The sequence below is a fragment of the Habropoda laboriosa genome, unplaced genomic scaffold (genome assembly GCF_001263275.1).
Source record: "Habropoda laboriosa isolate 0110345459 unplaced genomic scaffold, ASM126327v1 scaffold83, whole genome shotgun sequence".
NCBI lineage: Eukaryota > Metazoa > Arthropoda > Insecta > Hymenoptera > Apidae > Habropoda > Habropoda laboriosa.
In genome coordinates, this window is record NW_017100179.1 from 150,902 (window position 1) to 172,700 (window position 21,799).

At 43.1% G+C, this 21,799-nt stretch overlaps 1 protein-coding gene across 1 annotated transcript in view; it reads right to left on the minus strand.

Annotated features, from left to right (window-relative positions):
• LOC108579000 (dipeptidase 1) overlaps window positions 1-20,454 on the minus strand; it is a 97,966-nt gene extending 77,512 nt beyond the window's left edge. The window contains exons 1-2 of the mRNA XM_017942425.1: window positions 20,408-20,454; window positions 14,699-14,852 (exon numbers count right to left, since the gene is read on the minus strand). Coding sequence (XP_017797914.1) covers window positions 14,699-14,852; window positions 20,408-20,454 — 201 coding nt within the window. The remainder of the gene's footprint in view (window positions 1-14,698; window positions 14,853-20,407) is intronic.
• Window positions 20,455-21,799: the final 1,345 nt, after the last annotated feature.

Sequence of the window (21,799 nt, forward strand, 5' to 3'; positions counted from 1 at the left end):
CCTATGAATGTAGCAACTTCAAAGGCGGCGTAAATTATTATTAGCAATATCTTCGTGAGACTCACAACGTGTTAGAAATTTGAACGAACTTCTTGGTAAGATTTTAAAAGTGTTGTACACATTCTGTTACCCGGAATACAACAGTACTCCGATCTCATTTCGCTTGGTTTCGTTTGTGACGCTTCTAAAGATACGACTTTAAGGTTTTTGGTGGTACAAGCTGATATAAATAGTAGCAGAATCCTCCGTATTCGAGGGTGGTGCTTTCCAAGATTTATACACGAAACAGCTTCGAAGTTCATTCTCTCAAATAAGGCCTAAATATGTTTTCGCGTTCTCTCAAGCGGGCTTCTTTTCGTCCATCCAAGGCAAAGTAAATATTAAAAAGAAAGAAAAAAGGCTAGCTTCTTGCTCTCCAGACTGTCCGCGCCTCGTGTCTTGACCGAAACATTGTCGCTTAGGTATCCTACTTGGTATCTATTGTGCTTCGTGCGTTTCTAAATTTGAGAGACCAAGTGGGAATCGAGAATTCACGATCTCCAGCTGACAAGCAGGAATTCCACGTTCATAGCCAAGGCTTTCTCTCAATTTCCTCTCTGTATTGCTCTTTTCGATAACTGTAGAGGCCTCGATCTCACAGTTGAGGTGTGTTCGGTAACGAACCATAACTCATTTTAACATTTTTTACCATCTGCTAAATCCTACTCTTCCCAAATCCTGGACACCCTGAAATAAGGCACGTAGCAACGATAAAGACATTTGGCCAACCGATGTCGCAGCACCGCGTAAGGAAAAGGTTTCCATTCGCTTCCACTTTCGGGATTTTAGTCGGCATGAATTACCAGATCTACCGACTTTATGACTTTATTCTTCCACACCCACAATCCCTAAAGTGAAATTCTGTCAACCTCCACCAATCATCGTCTACACTTGAAACACACCTACAACTACACCCTCGCCGACATACCAAATATATACTACCGGCCAGAAGTTTGGAATCACCTGCCAATTTATATCGATAGTGAATCTGCTACCAATTCTTTACGGATTTGAAATGGATGTTGCACTTTACCTCTTTTCGATTGATTTGAATGATAAGATGTTCGTTAAGAGATTCTTAAAATTGTTAACTTTTTTCTGGAAATTTTCATGCAACTTACAATGCACAGTGATTCCAAATATACAGATACATCGTAACGACAACTATTCCCAATTTCCTTGTTATATTTACTGTTAAAATTTCATTAGTGTAGGCAAAATTTAGGGTTTGGACAGGTTTATGGTGGCGATGTGACCGTGGGTAAGACGTGCCATAAATCTGGTCACCAGAAGTAAAGGACGGAAAGCGAGGTTCCCGGGTGAAACGGTTTTTCCGCCAAAAATCGCGGTAGAAGGAGAACGTCGTAGGGGTACGTTCGAGAACAGTCCTAATTGGCGGAGAGAAGAAACGCCCTCGTCAAGGGAAGGTTTAAAACGGATAGCTTGTGGAAAAATAGTGTGTGTGGGAAACGAACTTTGCGTGAGAAAAGTATATTGAAGGAGCGCTGTTGAAAATAGGACTCGTGTCCGTGTAGAATACATTATTAGTTATTTATTAGAAGTAAAACTGTCTCGTCTCTCGCCTTTATCATCTGATTCCGCCAAACCTCTCTCCATCCCAGACTCTCCTACATTAGTTTAATTATACGATAAAAAGCAAATCGATTTGCGTGATTAGTTAGACGCAGATCACCGTTCGTCTTAAAATCGACAGTCACACGATACGCGAACGGTACAAGGTGTGACCATTTCGACCAGTAACAAATGTACGTATCCTCTTTTTACGATTCTGTTAGAAAAGCTGGCCACACTACACTACGACCAACAAGACCTGCATTCCTCCAGCTATCATTCCTTCCAGCCCTACACAGTTTCACCCCAGCAGTGTTTTCGGAAGTTTTTCAGAAACGTCGCGAAGGTGTCTCGTTAGAGAAGTCGGCTCACCTGGGATTTTAGGTCAGACGTTTATAAAAACGCGTCCGTGTATATGGAGAGACGGTTGTCTCTACCTCTCTCTCTCTCTACACCGCTTTGCGCAAAATCGAGCAGCAGTCACGGTCGGGTTTTAGGTCAGACGTTTGTAAAAATATTCACCCCGCACGGCCGTGATATAATCGCGTCGTCCGTCGCGTTGTCCCACTTTAAAGACGTGCTTACACACGACCGGTGACAGGCAGGTTTTATGAAATTAGAAGAAACGTTTGCGTAGCTCGGTGAAAAGTCTCTCGAGGGGCACGCGACTCTTCGTTTTTTTCTAAGCCGCGATAACGCTCGTCGTCTTTTGTTCGACATTTCACGGAAGAGTAATTCGACGGATGGTTTCAGGTGCGAGACAGACGTCCTCCATTCTGGTATCTCGAATTTTTTTTTCCAACGGACACACCGATCCGTCCTTTTCTCTCGCCGCGCGTCTACCGGCAGTTCCGGTACTCGCGAGTTTCCCGAAGATCGAACGTTCTGAATGGTGCACACTCGAGTTATTTCGAATCGAGCGGAATTCACTTTCGGAATGCAGTCGGATGCCTCCAGGGTACAATCGAAAACGCTTGTACGCTGCTCTAGATTTTCGATGCATTAACGCCGCGTGCAGACTTCTGCATTCTGCTTCTGGTCCCATGTGGCTCGCGTCAGAAACGCGAAACAGACGACGTTCCGATGTTCCTTTCGTTTTCGCGAGAAATTAAGTTTACGGAGGAAATATCGCTTTGGTTGCGATAATTTGGTGTATGTGGTGTTATCGTTGCGTGGACGAATTGGTCGGTGAAATTACGAAGCAATAGATCACTCCTGTCCGACCTTAACCCCGAGACCGTAACAAATTTCTGATTCTGCCATAAACCATTCGAAGATGTATCTCGGTCCCTTTCACTACCCTTCTTTCCTTTGGGGCTTTTTCCCGTTTCCCTTCAGTTTTGCAAGCCTTTTTCACCCTCGCTTTCTCATTCCACCGGGTTTCCTTAATGTCCAATCACCTATCCTCTTCTCTGATTTCTTCTCACCGCTTTTTTCACACCTAATCAATCACCACGTTCACTGGAACGTGTATATTTCATTCTGTAACAGAGTCTTTAAGACATTTCACGTTCTAGTCTACAATTGTGTGATCGAGAGTCTCCATTTCTATGAGAAGGAGTAAGAACTCGATTTTCCCTTGATCCCTTCAAATTTTTCTTCGCCAACTACAATTCAGGGCTCAGTTTAGGATGGAGGCATCTACGTTGCGTTGAGGGTTGCACAGGTCTCCTCGGTATTTTTGAAAGAAACAGGAGACTTTCGGCTGAGTGTTACCGAGTGTGAAAATGTACCCGAAAGTGTTGAGGGAGAGAAGAGAGAATTGAAGTGCGTTTAGGGCATTCAGAGGCGAATATTAGCTCAGGATGATCGAGTATGGTGTCGAGGAGCCTCCATATTCATGGAAAATAGCAATAAAGAGCGATTTTCACTCGGTTTCCTGCAATGTTTCTTCGGTGGCTACGATTGATGAAGATATTGTACTGCGCTGAAAAGATGACTGGGCACAGTGTTTTGCGTTCTCACTCTATTAGCTTCTCTACCATCACGCGCGTCCCCGCTGTTGGTCGAAGACGGCGATGGAAACAATGCGTGTGACGGTAGGGGAGCTAATAAAGTGAGAATGCAAAACACTCTGCCTAGTCATCTTCTCAGCGCAGTACTATACCTACGATCACACGAGGCTGTGACGACGATGGAACGAAATTGCGTGTAAAGAAATATATGAGAGAGTTGCACACATTTCCACAGCAGAAACGTCACTTTTCACAGTCGCGAATTTCCCAGTAACCGACAACCGTATCACTTACAATTCCAGTTAAGTAATTGAACAGAGAAGTGTACGTGACAGTTAACTCTATTTCGCGCAAAGTAACATCGGCTACACACAGGTTTGTCATGCAAGAGGGTAAAGATAGGAGGTTTCGAGTCCACTAAGGGGCAACGATCAATGCTTGGTAACCTTTTCGCGACGGATGCCTTCTCTCTCCGTCTGAATTAACCGAGACAGTGATGGATCATGCCGAGACCGGTCTGCTACGATCCTCTATACACCAACTCTATGTATATTATGCATACGTGCATACATACGCGCGTTCGTCTCGGTGGACATAACCGGGCTAGCCACCCCTTTCGTCTCGATGTAAGCAAACTGAATACCTTGAGGGACACGCTGACGTTGAGGAATGTCCTGTAAAATTAGACGGTCGCTTTACCGTGTATCCTGATTCAAAGGCGCACTGCGAACCCAATGACAATGGTGGTAATCGTGCCACTTTGTCACACCGCTGAATTATCAAACTGACGGGGGAAATTTGCTAAGCTGAAAATTCCGATTCTTTGGAAATTTTGCGGGTTTGTAGGGGGCCTCGAGAGAAGAATCGGGCAATTCTTTCTTTCCTTGGCCCTTTCTCGGTTCTTCGGGGTGAAAACAGTAATCGTGCTACTTTATCACACCACTGAACTATCGAACTGACGAGGGAAATACCGATCTTTTTTTAAACTTTGCAGGTTTGTAGGGAACCTCGAGAGAAGTGTCGGGTAATTTTTTGATTCTTCGGGGTGAAAACAGCCCTTGAATGTAGATAAGTGTTATTGTTAGGTTTTCTGTAGAAACGGTTTATGGTACGATCGATCGGGAACGGTTATTTTTCAGTTCAGGATTTTCGTTTATTGCTTGCACGGGTCCCATTGCCTCCTGCGAGGGTCACTAGAATTGCTTTGCCAGATTTTTAGTAATTTGTGTCCCTCGCGCTCAATAGCCTACGAACATACCATAAACCACGAATTTCCGAACGGCACATCTGTATGTAACGGTCCGCTTGCCGATTAGTCTCACCTGGAGGAAATTCCAGATTTTTGGGACCTTCCGCCCACCCCTCGCGACCGTCTCCCACCCTTCCAAGGTGACAGCGCGCTAAGATTGGCAGACACGCTGATTGGCAAATGCAATCGTTAACCATTAACCAATCAGCGTGTCCCAACGAAAATGCTTCTCACGGACGTCCGAGACGCGACGTGGGAGAGTGAGTCGTCGAGTAGTCGTTTAACCACCACGAACAAGGAGAACCAAGGAGCAACCAGCTCACATCACTCACATCAATCATTTGGGTGGTCCTTCGAACCAGTATCTAGACGGCACAACATCGTGCAAACATCCACAAAGCTCAAAAGTTCATCGCCACAACCACGGGCATTAACAGTTGTCCTGTTTACTTGTAGGGGGAGTTCCCCTAGCACCGGACGCTTAAGGTTTCTCTTAAATAAATCTCTCTACCTGTGCACACGCGATTGAAACGCGTTGAAAACTTATTTTTACTCCTTTCGCCTCCTCTGGGAGATACGCAGAATAACGGCTCGGTAGCGTTTCAATTATTGCAGATATAACTAATGTCCGACAATTAGGTGCCGTCAAAAAAATTGATAGTGTAATCGAAATGTTATTAAGTATGCAGAAAAAAACATTCCTTTCGCCTCCTCTGGGAGATACGCAGAATAACGGCTCGGTAGCGTTTCAATTATTGCAGATATAACTAATGTCCGACAATTAGGTGCCGTCAAAAAAATTGAAAGTGTAATCGAAATGTTATTAAGTATGCAGAAAAAAACAGGGTTGCAGTAACTTTCATAAGTTCCTCATAAAAAATTCTGAAATAACGCAAAGAAAACGCTTCGTTACACTTAAGGGAGTTATCGTAGACCTCTGCACGCGCATCATGTAGTTTACATTTGAAATTAGTTTAAGCATTACGTTTAAATCAGTATATTGTTACCCGCTTTGCGAGTAATCATTTGCACCACGTCACTTCCAGAAACTCTACATTAATTTTCTCTATCCTTCCTCATATTTGCCCAACTCGTCACTTTCATTCGCACTTGCACATTCCCTACGATCTCCCCATACAGAATTCGATAAACGGTCGATCCTGCACGATAAACGTCGACCATACGGTAGATCGTTCTCCGAAGAGAGATTGTAACAAAAGAAGAAGAAAGAAAGAAACCAAGGTCCCAGTCTGTTTCTACTCGTCTCCATTTTCTTTGAACCGTCAGCGGCTCCGGTAGTTCCGTTTTATCCGGGAGGGTTTAACTTTAAGACGTCAGAAATGGAGTTCCATCCGTGGCAGCGACATCTGCGCCCTCCGTTTGTGTCGGGTAAAAGTGAATATACTGCATATACCCTTAGATCGACGCCGACAGTAAGACAGAACTGAAGAAAGCTGGCTAAGAAAATTCCCCTCCGTAGGACCTTTGAAAATGTCCAGAGGTACCTTTGTCGCGTCGCGTTCTCCTTTGATTATTCAAAATGTTCGCGCTCACGACTGTTACCCGCCAACTTAATCTTAGGTAACTAATTCGAAGTTTTGTCTTGCTCGGAACGTTAGAAAAATTTAGAGTGCGTCACGAAACGATCGACGACTTGTTTTAAACTCGAGTATTCGATCGCGACTCCTAGTTGTGTCTCGTTGAACGGCTGGAGAATCCTTGCGAATGTCTTTCTCGATCCCCGAATTTTTCTGCAGTCCCCAGTGACACCCCCGCCAAATGTAAGAAAGGCACGCTGATTGGTTAGGTATGCAGAAATTACCAATCAACGTGCCCCTTAGGTGTCACCCACCCTTCCCTTGCGCCCTTGTGTAAGAAAGGCACGCTGATTGGTTAGGTATGCAGAAATTACCAATCAACGTGCCCCTTAGGTGTCACCCAGCCTTCCCTTGCGCCCTTAGCGCGCTTTTCCTTGGAAGGAGTGGGGCCATACCTGCGGGTGCGTGGCATCTTCGCTGTCCTTCCGTGACGTGTCGGAAATTCCCGCCAGGTCAACCCTCGGTCGAGAGTGACCCTTCAGGAACCCTGGTTTATGACACGTCTTCGGTTATGGAGAACGCGGAAAAGGCATTGTTCTGTAAGAAATTACTTATTTTTCCGCGGAGCTACGAAGCGTCTTTCGAGTGCGAGCGTGCCATAAACCCGGTCAACGAAGACCCCACGCGTTCCGTACCTGCGCGACGGAACAACCTTGCCTCCGGCTACTCGTTAGCAAAACGATCCCCCTGCTGATTTCGTCTATTAGAAGCTCGTCTAGACACGATCATGGCAAACGCGGTGGCCTAACAGCGGTATGATAAAGAGGAGCAAGCCATCGTCCGAAAAGTCACGTGAACGTTGAGGTCGAAGCTCGAGAAGGCCACTCCATTACTTTCCTCCCGGTGTGCTAATGCCAAGATGTGACACGGCAAGGGGGCAAAATTCAAATAAGCTTCTTACGCTGCTGCACACACGCGTACATAGACAGGTAGGAACGGCATGGCCCAATTTAATTAATACCGTAATTAAAAGGGAATACTAATTACGAGAATAGCGCCGGAACGGGTGTAGTTATGAATTGCCGGAGCACGTAGGAGGCGGCTGGGGAAGCCAGGTGGTAAAGGGAGTTAAGGCAGCACCGGTGTTCGAACGAGGCAAGAAACGTTGCGGACTTTCGAACAATTACGAGAGGGATATTCGTCGAGGGAGGGAACTTTATCGATAAACAAATTTGTGTCGATGAATTGGAACGAACGTAGTTGGATTTCAGGTGGCAACGAGGTAAAGATTCTCATGCTCAATTTAACTTTTACTTGTAACACCGAGGGGATATTCGTGATAATTGCGAACACCGATACTTCGGTGTTTGGATGCTGGATCGATACTGTTGGTGTAGTTAAAGTGTGAAAATGAGGAGGATGGGGAATGTGGAGTATGTAGATAAGGATGGACAGAGAAATTTCAATAGAGAGGTCTGTAGGAAGTTGTTACGCATTCAAGTCTGCCGAAAGGGTTAAGTAAGATGGAGGCGCAAGTGTTAAGGAAGCTTCAGGATCGGTTTGATATTTTTTAAATCACACATAGCATATTCTTTTTTTAACACATTTTACAGAACGACAGAGTGTAAATTTGATCAAAATTTGAAAATTCAGATTTTTATGAAAAAATTTTATTTTTTACTTTCGGTTTATTTTTTCATACAGAATCATTCTGTAGCATCAGCCACAGTCTACCTTGTATATTAGACTGTTGAGGTCTTTTTGCTGTAAAAAAGGTCGTAAATCGGATGTTCTTTGAAATTTTTTTTAAATTAACGTAGAAATAAAGTATACTATTTTATTAATGTTCGATGTACCTTCTATTTTGCTATGGCGAACAAATTTACGGAGATCCATAGATCTCTCTGTCATGATTAACAATTTATCAAGTGACAATTGTTTAACGTCGCTTCTCAGTCGTCGCTCGATTGCAAAGGGTTAACCCTTTCGCTGTTGAGAAAAAGATGCCCGGTATTTGTACTGTTTTGTATTCATCCCTTGCTTTAAAATATACCCCACAACGAGTACATATTAATCAATAACTAAACAATTATACCAAAAATCCACAAATGATCATTTTTTTGTTCCAAGTTTTATCGTATTTTGAAGTGTTTTCAAACATAAAAAAATATTGCAAACATGCATTCGAGAAACACGGAGCTCTCATACACCGAAAAATTAGTTACAAGTATACCTAGACGTTGTCGAGCAATAATCGGACACTGTAACATAACCGTTTTCTCGACTAATTAGGACAGCGGCTCGCGCGCCCCCAAACCTGCGAAAAGGCTTGACCCACTCGATTGGTTAGGTCTAGCCTTCCTAAAACATATAAAAGACGGCTTTTCGCTGTAGGAAATCACCGAAAACAGACTACACTAGCAAACATCGAGCAGACGTCTCCTTCGCGGGTGTATAGACGACACTCGTTGTCTTTGCGAAAAGTCAGTACGGAGCGAGCGGAAACTCCAGGACCTCCTAGAGGCAGACGCTCCTACGCGGGTCATAGCGACACCTCCAGGTTCAATCCAATTCTCCCAAATACCCCCAAAGAGAAAACAGACGTCTCCTACGACAATTTCTCTTCTCTTTCTACTCTCTCCCTCTCCCTCTCTTACCCCTCCACTCCTTGGGAAATTTGGCCGAGCCGCGCCTCAACTTGCATATTCTGTGATTTGTACCGCGAGTCCACTGATTTAACACGTTCGTCGCCACGTCACCCATATCTGTGGGTATGCTTCCGTGGGGGCCCCGTCACCCAGATATGGGTGACGTTCTTCTTCGTCAAGTTAAATAGGATTTTACAAGTAATTTATAAAAATCCAATTTGTAACACAAGAATTTAATGGAATAAGCACCGGCAAATATAAAATATACAAGATAAAAATATTAAAAATATACGTACTGTATTATACTATACATTAATTTATATTTAAAATAAAATATAACATTGTACTACGTAGCATGGTATTCGTTAAAACAGTTCGTTAAGACAATATGTTGTCGTCTTTTTTACATTTTTTCTCGCTTCCTGGTGTTCGAGAATTTGTCTCCTTCTGGTAACATAGAACGCAGATTCCAGCTAATCGCTCTGTTTACGTTCTTGCGCTCCGACTATCGGATTTGGGCCCCGCGAGAAACTCGACCGATTCACGCTGGGCGACGAACGTGTTAAACTGTTTACCATCATCCACTCTATAACGCACTGCTAATTAAGCGCGTAACTTTTTTACAGAAAGAACGAATTTTCACAGAGATACCACGTCCACGCTCATGTGTAACACTGTAATTGCACGCGCGAACATAATCGAAATCACATATTCCACCCCGACTAAAAAATCCCCAAGGTTTTACATCTCTCCACCGAGTAGATTCCCATTCGACGTCCACAGTCGCCATGACTAATGCTGTTTTCATGGAGGGTCATATCGGTTATTCAACGTCGAGTCAGGTCTTACGTCACTGAATGAAAGCGCGGCAGTGTATAGAGGCATGCTCCATCAAATTCGGCATTCATGCTTGCCCCACCAAACACCCTCGACCGTCCTCCGCAAAAATATATACATATATACATCGTCTAGACTCGTTGTGGTCGCGTCTCCTCTGATACCAATGCAACGTAGGCCAGGGTCGTGGACGATAGCACCGCGAGTTTCGCAGGCGAAAGCAATTTCACAAGGCAGCAAGTTTCATTAGAGAACGCGACGTCGAGGAGGAGGTAAGGGTGGATTTCCCGCGCGCCAACCTTCAAGTGTGTTTCGCTACCGCTTAAACAGGTGCTTTAATACACACGAACACGTGAAAATTATAATTCACTTTTGTTCCCGCGATATTACTTGTCCGCGCGGTCTCCTTTCCAGACCAGTTTTCCCCTTTGAACGGTGCCGCAAGGGTTGAAGCGACGTGAACGCTGGAGACACTTGAAACGGCTGGTTTTTTTTCGCAAGATTTACAAAGTAAGAATCATTTTTGCGTGTATCGCGCGAGAAACCCTTTCGCGCTGTGTCTTTTCACCCGGGAACCACGTGAACGTGGCTGAAATAGCCCTCGTTGAAAGGTTGTTTCTGTCGTTAGAGATTTACGGACACGAATAAACGTAGTTTTCTTTTCCTCTTCGTCTTTTTAAAGCGACTACTTGACGTTACGATAAATTTTCTCTCTTTCGGTTCTCCACTATTTTCGTAAATCTTGAATTCGCCAAGAAGGGGAAGATTTGAAATTGGAAATCGATGGTTAAGAGGACGATTTCTGTTCGAGGTTAGGCGTGCTCGTAGGAGAAGGAAGAAGATAAGGTAAATTGTGATCACGGGAAATGTTAATCCTGATAATGAGTTTGGTCGAGTTTCGGTGGAAAATTTGTCGGATTAAAGTTGCTTGTACTTCAGACAGTTCCCGTGCGAATAAGGAATCGCTTATCGACGAGATTTACTCGATCGCTTAGCCGTAGTAGCGTTGCTCCTTTTACTCTTCTTTCTCTCTCCACTCCTGAGAGGCTCGTAACAATCACAATTTTCCGTTACCACCTCAATCTTCTTCCTCCCTCCGTCGTTTAACGTAATGTCATCGTTGAAAGTAAAGAGCACAAAAGAGGAACTCGAACGATGAGGAGCACGAGTGAAGTAGAAGGCGATTTTCTATTTTCGCGAAATAGTCTCTCCCCCTTTTTCCTTCCATCCTGCCACCCGCTCTCTCTTTGACCGAGTCTAGGTCGAACGTCTCTCGTATACGATCTCTCCGTTATTCCCGCATTTTCGTGAAACACGAAAAGTTCCGATCAGGCCTTTCGAGTGGCTCAAGAGAGAGAGAGAGAGAGTAGAAGCAGCGAAGAAAAGATTTATTTGATTGCTAAGCCGGAATGGAGGCCTTTCGTTCGTTCTCGAAAGTAGTACGTTCCGTTTCGTCCCGTTAGCCACACGAACTTCTTCCCGACGCTACCTTTTCATCTGGACAAATGGAGACCGGTCTTTCTCGCCGGAAGTGAAAAGCTGACCGATCAGAAACATGGACAATTCCTCTGTCGTTTCTTTCATTCGTGGTTCGTCGTAGGAGTATAATATAGTACTGCACTGTCCTATTCTTCGGGTACAAAATTACAGAGTGCAAATGTAGCGCATAAAAGATAACGTAAGAATCGGGGTTGTGGAAGATAGAAATGTATTTAATCATTTGCAACCGAGCGGCGACCGAGGAGCGACGTTAAATAATCTTCGCTTGGTAAATAATTGATCGAGTCAGAGAGCAGATCTATGGGATCTCTATAAAGTTCGACATAGTGAAACAGAGAATACGTTGAATATTGAAATGAAATAGTATAGTTTGCTTTTGTGTTAATTTTACAAAAGGGGCACTCCGAGTGCAAAGGGTTAATAATATCTGCACATTTCTTTCACTCGCTTCTTTCAAGGCATTGCTCGTTTGGTGATCGCTGTATCGCGGTTTCTCTGGCGATTCGTTCGTCAGGTGTCAATCACTCGTTCATCTACGCATACAGAGATGCACATACTTGCATACTTGACGATCGATTAACACGTCAATGATCGAATGAATAAGCAAGGGAGATCAGCTGATGGGTCAGCGACCACTGGGTCAAAAATGACCCGAAGACCTTACGTGTAACAATTTTTATTATTAGCACGCCATATGAAACTAGACAATGAACTTTTACTACAATGCTAACCAGTTACCTGTTGCGACCTCTTTGAAAAGTGTGTATCTAAAGTGTGTCGCAAAAAGTAAGCGATGACGAGTATACTCGTCGTAACACAAAATATTGCCATTTCTTTGTGGCGGCCCATGCAGCGCGCACGGCGCCACATTGCAAACACCATCGAGACTGCGAGACGCACGCAACGGACGTGTCTTTCGTTGCTGTCGATGTCGCGGCGGGCCGATAAGGGATGGCTGTCCTCGGAAAGCGGGGAGACACTTGAGATACGTTCCGAGGGCAGCCAGGGTCCCGACCGACGACGCCAATCTCGTCTGGTTTTTCTAAATAAAAGATTTCGAGCACGAGTACGTTTATTCTCCCGTCACCCACATCTTCATAACGAGTACACTCGTCAAAAACAGCTGACTGGTTAAGGGAATATGAACGTGATAACAGCAAAAGTTATTTAACCCTTTGACTGAGGCGCAGTCCCGCACAGAACCATCAATATAGACGGCGATGTTCGCATGCGAGTGGTTGCGACTGGCTGTCGCACATCGTTATGCTCATTCACTAAAATAAACGAATAAAATAAGGTGTTACGCATATATTGATAAATTTGTGAGAGTGTGTATACAGGGTGTCCGTTTTATCTCAATACATCGAAATATCTTTTAAGGAAGTGATGTTAGGAAAAGAATGTTTTAACAAAAGTTGTTTGGTACGAGGGAGAAAATTATGTGGCATAAATATTTTTTTCGTACCGGGTATCAGTTTAATTTTTTTCAATGGAATGCTACATTTTTTTATACATAATATGATACTGTATGTTAAGACGAATCCAACGAGGTGCGAACGAAGTCATTTTCTTTGATAAAACAGACACACGCGACAGTGAGGAACGTATTTCGCAATTTTACGATCTTCCATGACAGGAAATGACTTGGCTCGCAAGCTTAATTTGGCTCGCTGTTAATTTAAAAAAAATTAAACTGACTTTGAAATATCCCCCACCATACCCGGTACAAAAAAATATTTATACCACATAATTTTCTCCCTCGTACCAAACAAATAAACATTTTTTTCCTAACATCAATTCCTTAAAAGATATTTCGCTGTATTGAGATAAAACAGACGCCCTGTATACGTCTTTCGTAGTGAAAGGGTTAAAAGCGAAGACAGCGATGGGTCAAAAAAGACCCGAAGACCGTACCAGGGTTAAATCTGTCGAATCACAGCGTCATCCCTGCGAAAAGGCTTCGTCTGCACGGGGTCTAACTTTAGAAATTGGAGTGAAATTTTACCAATTAAATAAAGCGTAAAAAAAGAATTTCACAAAAATACCAGTACTCGTGAAAGAAATGCTACAACGAGACAGCTTCAGATTAAAAAATTTGACGTGTAAAACGTAGCGGATATAAGCAGACCGAAATAGCGATAGCAGGAATAGAAATGTCTGACCGAGATTAATCCGAAGGATATCAGGGTGAACGAGCAGAGACAGAGAGAGAGAGAAAGTGGTCCGTTCGTCGAGTCTGCGGTAAATTTTCGTCAGCGCGTAATCTCGGGGTACCGCGAGAAATTAATTACCAAAGTTAGCTTCGTTACTCTAAGCGTCGGTTGGGTTGTGCTCGCTAATGCTCGCCGATTCCCGCGCGATTTTTCCCGATGATGGCGTGTCTCGCGTTGCCATTACCCGGCGTCACGAGGAAACCCCCGTGAGAGAAGAAAAGGGGTTTACATCGGTCTTAATTAATCCACGGTCCGTTGTACAAGCTTGAGAAAGGAAGAAGGGGCAAGGTGGTGGGTAATTGAAACATCGTAAGACAGAGGAGTACGCGGCGAGGGCACGCGATCCTCGCGTTTGCGGCTCGTTTCGGTCCGACATAATTGCACGGAGTTTAAATGCCAAACCGGAAGCAATTTTTACGTTCGAATTGCGATCCTTGAGGGGCGGGGAAAGGTGGGCGACTAACGTGAACAACGACACGCGATTCCTCTAGGTAAAGAGTATCCGCGAGACTTTAATTTTCTCGACTGGAAAATCGCGTGCTTTCGACTCCGACTAATTGCCAAAGACGAAAGGACAAAAGAAGGTATCGGAGAAACGGGAGAATTTCTCTCTATTACGCGAACACGTATTATCGTTCGATTTCCCTTGCATCGACCTACCCCAGCGCCTGGAAATTCCTTTCTCGATCCACGGAGAGAAAAGTGGAAACGGGTGGCTCGTAATTTTCGACCGCCCATAAATCGTCGCTCCAGAGAGACAGAGAGAGAACACAGAGAGAAAGGGAGAGGCAGAGAGAGAGAGAGGGAGTGAGGGAGAGACAGAGAGAGAATGGAGTTGAAAGATGGAAACGAAGGACCTTTGGGGGAAAAGTGTTTCAAATGGTTGCATCGAGCTTTTCGCGTGACGCGCCTTTTCTTCCTCCTCGAGAAAATTTCCAGCTAAACGTCTGACTCGCGAAATGCCGGAGAGATACGTACGGAGGAGCGGCGCGAGAAATTGGACGCTGTCTAACGGGCGTCGACGAAATATATCATATCGTACAACCTCCATGATTCGCCGCGAAACAGCTTCTCTGCGGCCGCGTTTCTCTCTGGATTAATGTGTTTCGCGGAGGGCTCGCGTTATTGCGGTTATTATTAAGCTCACCTGCGCTGCTACCATCCCCTCCTTCAATCTTCTCAGATCCGTGTGGCTCCAGGCGCTACGCGACCAAGGATGGCTATCCCTCAGGTCATCAAACCTGAACTCCCTCAGCTGGTTCTTCAGGAACTTGCGTATGTTCCACGGCAGGTCGTTGTGCCTGGAAAACAGAAAGAAAGAAATCGTCTTTATGCTGCTGTTGTTCATCCTTTGAATAACTGCTACTGTCGCGATAAAGTTTCAGCCTGGTTTAAGAAAACGTCTGTACTATTGTCGCTGTCCCCTGTTAAAATAGTGCACTGGGTGTCTCATTTATACAGGGATATCTAAATTATTCCCGCTGCTATGGAAAGGAAGAAAAAAATGACTAAGTAAGTACAGTTTACATAGTTTGAGGACGTACATCTGGTGACGAAGAAAAAAATGTCCCCCTTGAAGGTTAATTCAAAGGTCATGGACATTTGTTTTTCATATTGACATCTGTTTCGACATTAATACCAGTTCAACGATCTATGAAATTATGAGCTTAAGGTGGACTTCAAGTTGGAAAAAAATGTGGATGACATGGGAGGACATTTTTCTTTACTTTTAATAGCAGCGGAAATAATGTAGATGTTCATTAATAATGAGACACCCTGTATCGTTCTCATTCAAGCGACGTCTTAATAATTGCACCTTGTTGTAGATAAGGGCTGCACTTTTCAATTCGTTCGCACTTTGTATCGTTTAACTAGAGATCTTTGTGAACTCAATGAGAATATACAGGGTGTTTCAAAGGTGCAGGTAGAAATGTTACAATCGCGGGGCTTACAGATATAAATAATAAAAGCTTAATCTTTCAGAGGTGTAGAAGATCTTGGAGGAATATTTTCCCTTATTTTCAATGGCAGCGGGAATATTTGAGATGTTCATAATTAACGAGACACCCTGTATCGTCCCCATTCAAGCTATACGTCTTAATAGTTACTTAATACTACGTAAATACTTCTCGATTCGTTCACTCTTTCTACCATTTCGCTCGAAATTTGCGAACTGAACGAGAACATACATTATCTCGATAATACTATTCTCGATTCGTTCACTCTTTCTACCATTTCGCTCGAAATTTGCGAACTGAACGAGAACATACAGGGTGTTTCAAATGTATAAACACAAATGTCACAATCTGCTAGATCTCATTGACAAAAAAAATCAACCCTTTTAAACCTATCGAATTTTAATCCTAATTTCCACATTTCGAATCCACACTTTCGAAACACCAGGTACACAGTGGAAAATTCGTTTTATCGAGTGTGCCACGATACCATGAAATGGCCATGTTTCTGGGCAACAACACACCGCAGTGTGTGTCCCGCGGACACGGCGAGCCCGGGGTACTCTCGGGAGAGAGAAACAGAATGGAACGAGGAAGATATACGGCGAGAACGGACGGAAAAGCGGGGGCTAAACTTTGCCTCTTACAATGGCATTAGCTCGCGACGTACAAGTTTCGCGAGGTTCGGTTACCTCGCCCCCGGCGAGTACACCCGGCCAACTTATTTCATCCGGAATCCTTGATTTCTTTCTCGGCATAGATTTCTACCGTAGTAGAAATGGATGCTGGTCAAATATTGTCCGCCAGCGGCTTTCGTCACCGGTGCACACGCGTCAACATTGTTAGAACGAAGCACTGAATAGAATTCGCGAAAAGATATATATCCATCTTCTTGCTGTCCCGTGTGCACCTTCTTCTCTACACCGTACACAATCCTCTCTCTTCGTACCAAGAACAATTCTTCGCAATATAAATATTAACATTTCCATATTTGCACGATCAGAGAAAAGCGAATTCACCCTCGGAGATCACTCTATCTCCCTCGAGTTCTAAGCGGTAAATTTGAATGCACGTTACTCGTGCAAGAAAGACGTCGTAGACGTAGCGAAATAGAAACGGATGTAGAGAGCGAGGGCGGTGCTAAGAAACTTTGCGTCTTGGAATGGCATTAGGCGACGTCTAACTTGGCTCTAGCTTCCCGCCACTATACAAGCTCTCCCCTCTCTCTCTCTCTCTCTCTCTCTCGTGATCTCTCCTTATTTCACGTTAATTCAGTCGGTTGGACGTATATACGTGGGCTGTGCATAACACGGCTATCTGATCTCCACTCACAATCAATGTTACACCGTGTTAAGACGCCGTTTAAGCTAGATTCGGTGCGTTATCTCCCGGCAATTTAACACCGTGCCAGTGTGTAACGCGGGACGTGTTCATTTGAAAGCTGACAGGGTGCTCGAGCGCGTTGAGCTTTAATTAAACTAACTACGCTCGGGGTAAACAAGAAAGTTTTCGAACATGGGAAGAAAGAGAGAATAAAGAGGAAGAGGGTAACACTTGGTCTTGGTAGCAGAGGGTTAACCGACGAAACGAGTGTAATTACGCGGCTGAAGAAGGAACGAAGGGGGATGTGACACGCCTACTTCTCTTCCGTTCGAAACCTATATTCCCATTAAGGCGTATTACCCGTTCGGATAATTCGAAGCACGCGTCGCCTTCCTAGTGGGCTCCATTCGGCTGACGTGAGAATTAACTCGGCGTAATCGACAAGGGAAGACGCAGGTACCGAATAGTTTGAATAATCGTGGACGATCGCTTGCGAGGATAATGTCTGTCTTATTGGATCGAGCTTGTGCATCGCGAAATATTGAAAATTTACATATATATGTTACAATGATAAATATTATACAGTGTTTACATCGTGCTGTTATTTTTGGGGATGATTAGCTTCTCAGGAACAACGTCGAATATAGTTAGTGTTATCATATGACGTATTTCTGTTCTTTTCGTTGGGAAATTTTGCATATTTCCTTTATTACAAATATTGGAATTTTTTTAAATATTAAATGTTAGCACAACTTAAGTAAATTTAACCCAGGATAGGATATTAACCAAAAATGTATCAAAGTATAGTGACAAGCGACCCATATGACGTATTTCTCTTCTTTTCGTTGGGAAATTTTGCATATTTCCTTTATTACAAATATTGGAATTTTTTTTAAATATTAAATGTTAGCACAACTTATAGTTGGGGCCACGATATAGCGAGGTCGTAAATTAAACTCTCAAGAATCGGCATCGATTGATGTTGCGGCACTCAAGGCCGTGTGTTGCAGTCTGTTTGAGGGTTCCAACAATAAACGAATGGTAGCATATGATTTGGTACTTCAAGTAGAAAATGGTATTTCATTTACAAATGGAAAATATGTTAATATTAAAGCTACACAATCCTTTTGCATTTTCTATCTGCATCTTGTAACCGAGTTGCGGTCCTTAATTTCCGGCCATTTTTAGAACAGTGTAGCTTCTCTGAGATTGAACCAACTGACTCGAGTCTTTTTGAGAAGTTAAAAGGATTAGTTTATTAGATGAAACGTATAGTCGGGGCCACGATATAGCGAGGTCGTAAAATTGGTCAGACGTCAAAGTAAACATGTTTTAGCTGCCGGGACCCGAAAATTGACAGAGATACGAGCAGATAAGTACTTGAAACCATTGTCAGGACCGTACGAAGAATTCTTGTATCCAGCGAAAGTCAACAGATTCTAATATATTTACTGAAAACTGCATGCAGCTAGGACAAATTAGGGTTTCTCCCTCTGGGGGAAGCCGCTTTTGGAAGTACGGTTACAGGTAAAGGTCTTATTGATGTCTTTAGCATCTTAGTTTATCTACTCGTGTTATATACAGATAGAAAGTGCAAAAAGATTGTGTAGCTTAATATTAACATATTTTCCATTTGTAAATGAAATACCATTTTCTACTTGAAGTACCAAATCATATGCTACCATTCGTTTATTGTTGGAACCCTCAAACAGACTGCAACACACGGCCTTGAGTGCCGCAACATCAATCGATGCCGATTCTTGAGAGTTTAATTTACGACCTCGCTATATCGTGGCCCCAACTATACATCTTAGGAAGGCTTTAGATTTAATTTTTGTTATATTTATCTGGCTATAAATCCAACACCACTCAGAAACCAAAGTGGCTAACTCTGTCAAATAAAATTTATTAAATTTTGTATTATTTATGAAAAATGAAGCACCAAGCATGTATTAGACTTTGCTATTATAATAAAATTGGGAGAATATCAAAAAGAGGAGGTAATCATTTTGGCTCCTGAGTGTGATTCAATGCAACCTCACACAATCTACTACACTATACAGAAAATTCGAAAGGCTTCACTCGGTTGAAATCCAAATTCGAAGTCCACGTCGTTCAATCATTGCAAATTATAATCATCAACGCTGTGACGTGAAGCAACTTACTTCTTCAGGGTCAATTTTCAACGAAAACGAACTACGACTTCTCTAACCTCGACGTACAATTATTCCTTCCACCGACTATACGTCAGATCCTCCACGCTCTCGTATCCCCACGGAACGTTCATCTTGCAACGGAAAGCTCGATTGTTCGCGTCAAGAGCGCAGCGTGTCGGATCGAAAGGAGCCAACCGGTGGATGTCTGTTTTTCTTCCGGTGAAAATGACAAGTGTCAACGATGAAAATCGAATTTCCTATTTTGTAACTAGATACGTCTAGAAAGTGTGTGACGTCAGACAGGATATTTCCCCCCTGTCGCGACACTCGCTTCCTCGATGTTACCTATTGGAAATCTCTTATCTGTTAGAGAAATACTGACTTCCCTCGCTTCCTTCCAGAACAATTTTTTGTCCTCGAATACCAGGACCGTTCTCCACCGCCTCTACGCACGATTATCAGAGAATGAAAGGTGGCAGAGTCGGAAACGGATAGACGTAACCGCGACACGCGTGGAATACGAAAAGTAGCCGGGTATGTAGCCAAACTCAGCCGGGTATGAAACTATGAATCTCGTGTTCCTGCAACCCCACGGATTGGAATTCCTTGCAAACAAAGTGTCTAAGGGATCGTCTGTCGTGAATTTCAATCGGATTGAACGGCTGTTGCAATAAGTGTCACGGATCACACGTGAGCACGCTGCAAAGCAGAAGAGAGTTCGTGTCTGGCGAGAATTTTCATTCCCGAGGTCAATCGAATGCGAAAGATCCGTTTAAACTCTTCAAACTAATCTCTCTCTTTCTCTCTACGATACAAACCCGAATTATCCCATAAGACTGTCGATCCTTCCATTCTTCTAACCATTTCCCCTCGGGATCGTCGTCGAGAAGCTTAAGCCGCGTTAATCCAGCCTTCTCGATTCCGAAGGCAGTCGGTAAATCCGCGAAATGGCCTGATCGATTCTAATGCAACGTCCCGGGGATATCTTCGAAGCTACTTACTCGGAATAAAATAGCTCTCTGGTACAATTATCATAGAGAGTACCGGGAGAGAAAAAGAGAAGAAAGGGATGAAAAAAGTGTATTGTAGGATCGGAGCCTTGGTACTCAAATAAGGAACCTCTAAGGGAAAATAGGGAGGGAGTTGTTGGCGTAGTGGACAAAGCCTCGGCTTGCCAATCAGAGGTCGCGGGTTCGATTCCCGGCTGGGTGACACTCGATTTTTTCCTCGATTTCTAGAGTATACTCGAAAGTTAATGTTCGATCGACCATTAAAACCATAATAACACCTTTCCAGCTTTAATTTTAAAGCCTACACAAATTCTCTACGATTTGTAATTTCAAAATCCGAAGAAATTGCCTTCTTGTCATAAAACTAGGGTGAAGAAGAATCCCGAGTCATTCTCTTCGCCATTCTTCTCACCTTTCCGGGTTCTTCCTACATTCCTCCAATTTCCAAACCTCCTTCATCTGTACTTCTCCTTCCACTAGAATTTTCTAACACATTTTCCGAATCCTTATTGTAAGAATGATCGTAACGAGTCTGTGGACTGGAAAAATAGAGCTGCGAATGAAGAGTTACATCTCCTATGAATGTTTAATTAAAAACGATAGCTGCGTGAACGAAGAATATTTAGATTCGAGCGATAGAGGTGGGAATGATAAGTGTTTGGAGCGGATTCAGCGAACGAAGATTTCTTGGCCACTAAATTTGGATGGACGTTACTGGATGAGTTCTGAGAATGTCCGCGAAGAGTGAAAGAGCATAAAGAGAGAATGAGTGAACGAAAGATTAAAACAGGGTGCATGAGACGCGCGGATAGAGCGTTCATAGAGCGAAAGAGTCATTGAGAGAGAGCATCAGAGAGCGCGTATTATAGAGTATCAAGAGTTGAGCTGAGCTAAGAGTTACACCTCCGTCCATAAGTCATGGGACACCTTACCGTTTCACAAATTCTTATTTCGATAACAATTACATTTAAAGTATATATTTTATTATAATTAATACAAGAAAAACTGTAATATTTATAATGAAGTTCAACACCAGAAATTGTTGGATGAATTAGACAGAAGTATTCGGACAAAAAGATCTATGGACACATTTGCAGTGGTCCTAGAAAGAAATCCACGAAGAAACTCTAAAAAAAACTTTAAAAAATGATTTCAATCCATCATCGCGAAACCACGAGCGTATATCAACGAAAAAATTTCAAACTTTGTACATACAATTTTCAATAGATTTCAGCATTAAAGAACTATACTCGGTGCAAGTAATCTATAAACAATCGTTTGATTTAACAACGCCGGTGTTTAACAATGTTAATGTAAAGCTCAAATTAGTAGGTGTCCCATATGAACCGAGGTGTAAGTGTTAGTTATTACCAATATACCATTAATATTGAATTATCTTAATTAATAAACTGTTATTGTCATCAACATTCCTGTACTCTCTGTCCACAACCAAACATTCCTCCATTATTTACACCTCCCTCAGCACTCGACCAATCACAATTCACACCGACATCATACATCACCATAAACAAACACCCCAACATCCACCACGCAATAAACAATTTGACCTCGCTATATCGAGGTCCCAACTATACCAAAAATTTTTTTAAAATTGCATATATATGTAATTCTATATACGGTGAAATTTTCAGTATATATATAATTGACATGGATCTACAAAACGTATGTTTGAAATTTTCGTAACAAGCTGAGGTAAAAAAGTTGTAAACAGTGACCTTTACAGTTTTCTTCGCGATTCCAGATTTTTGGGATACGTTATCTAGTGAACTAATTTTTCTAATTT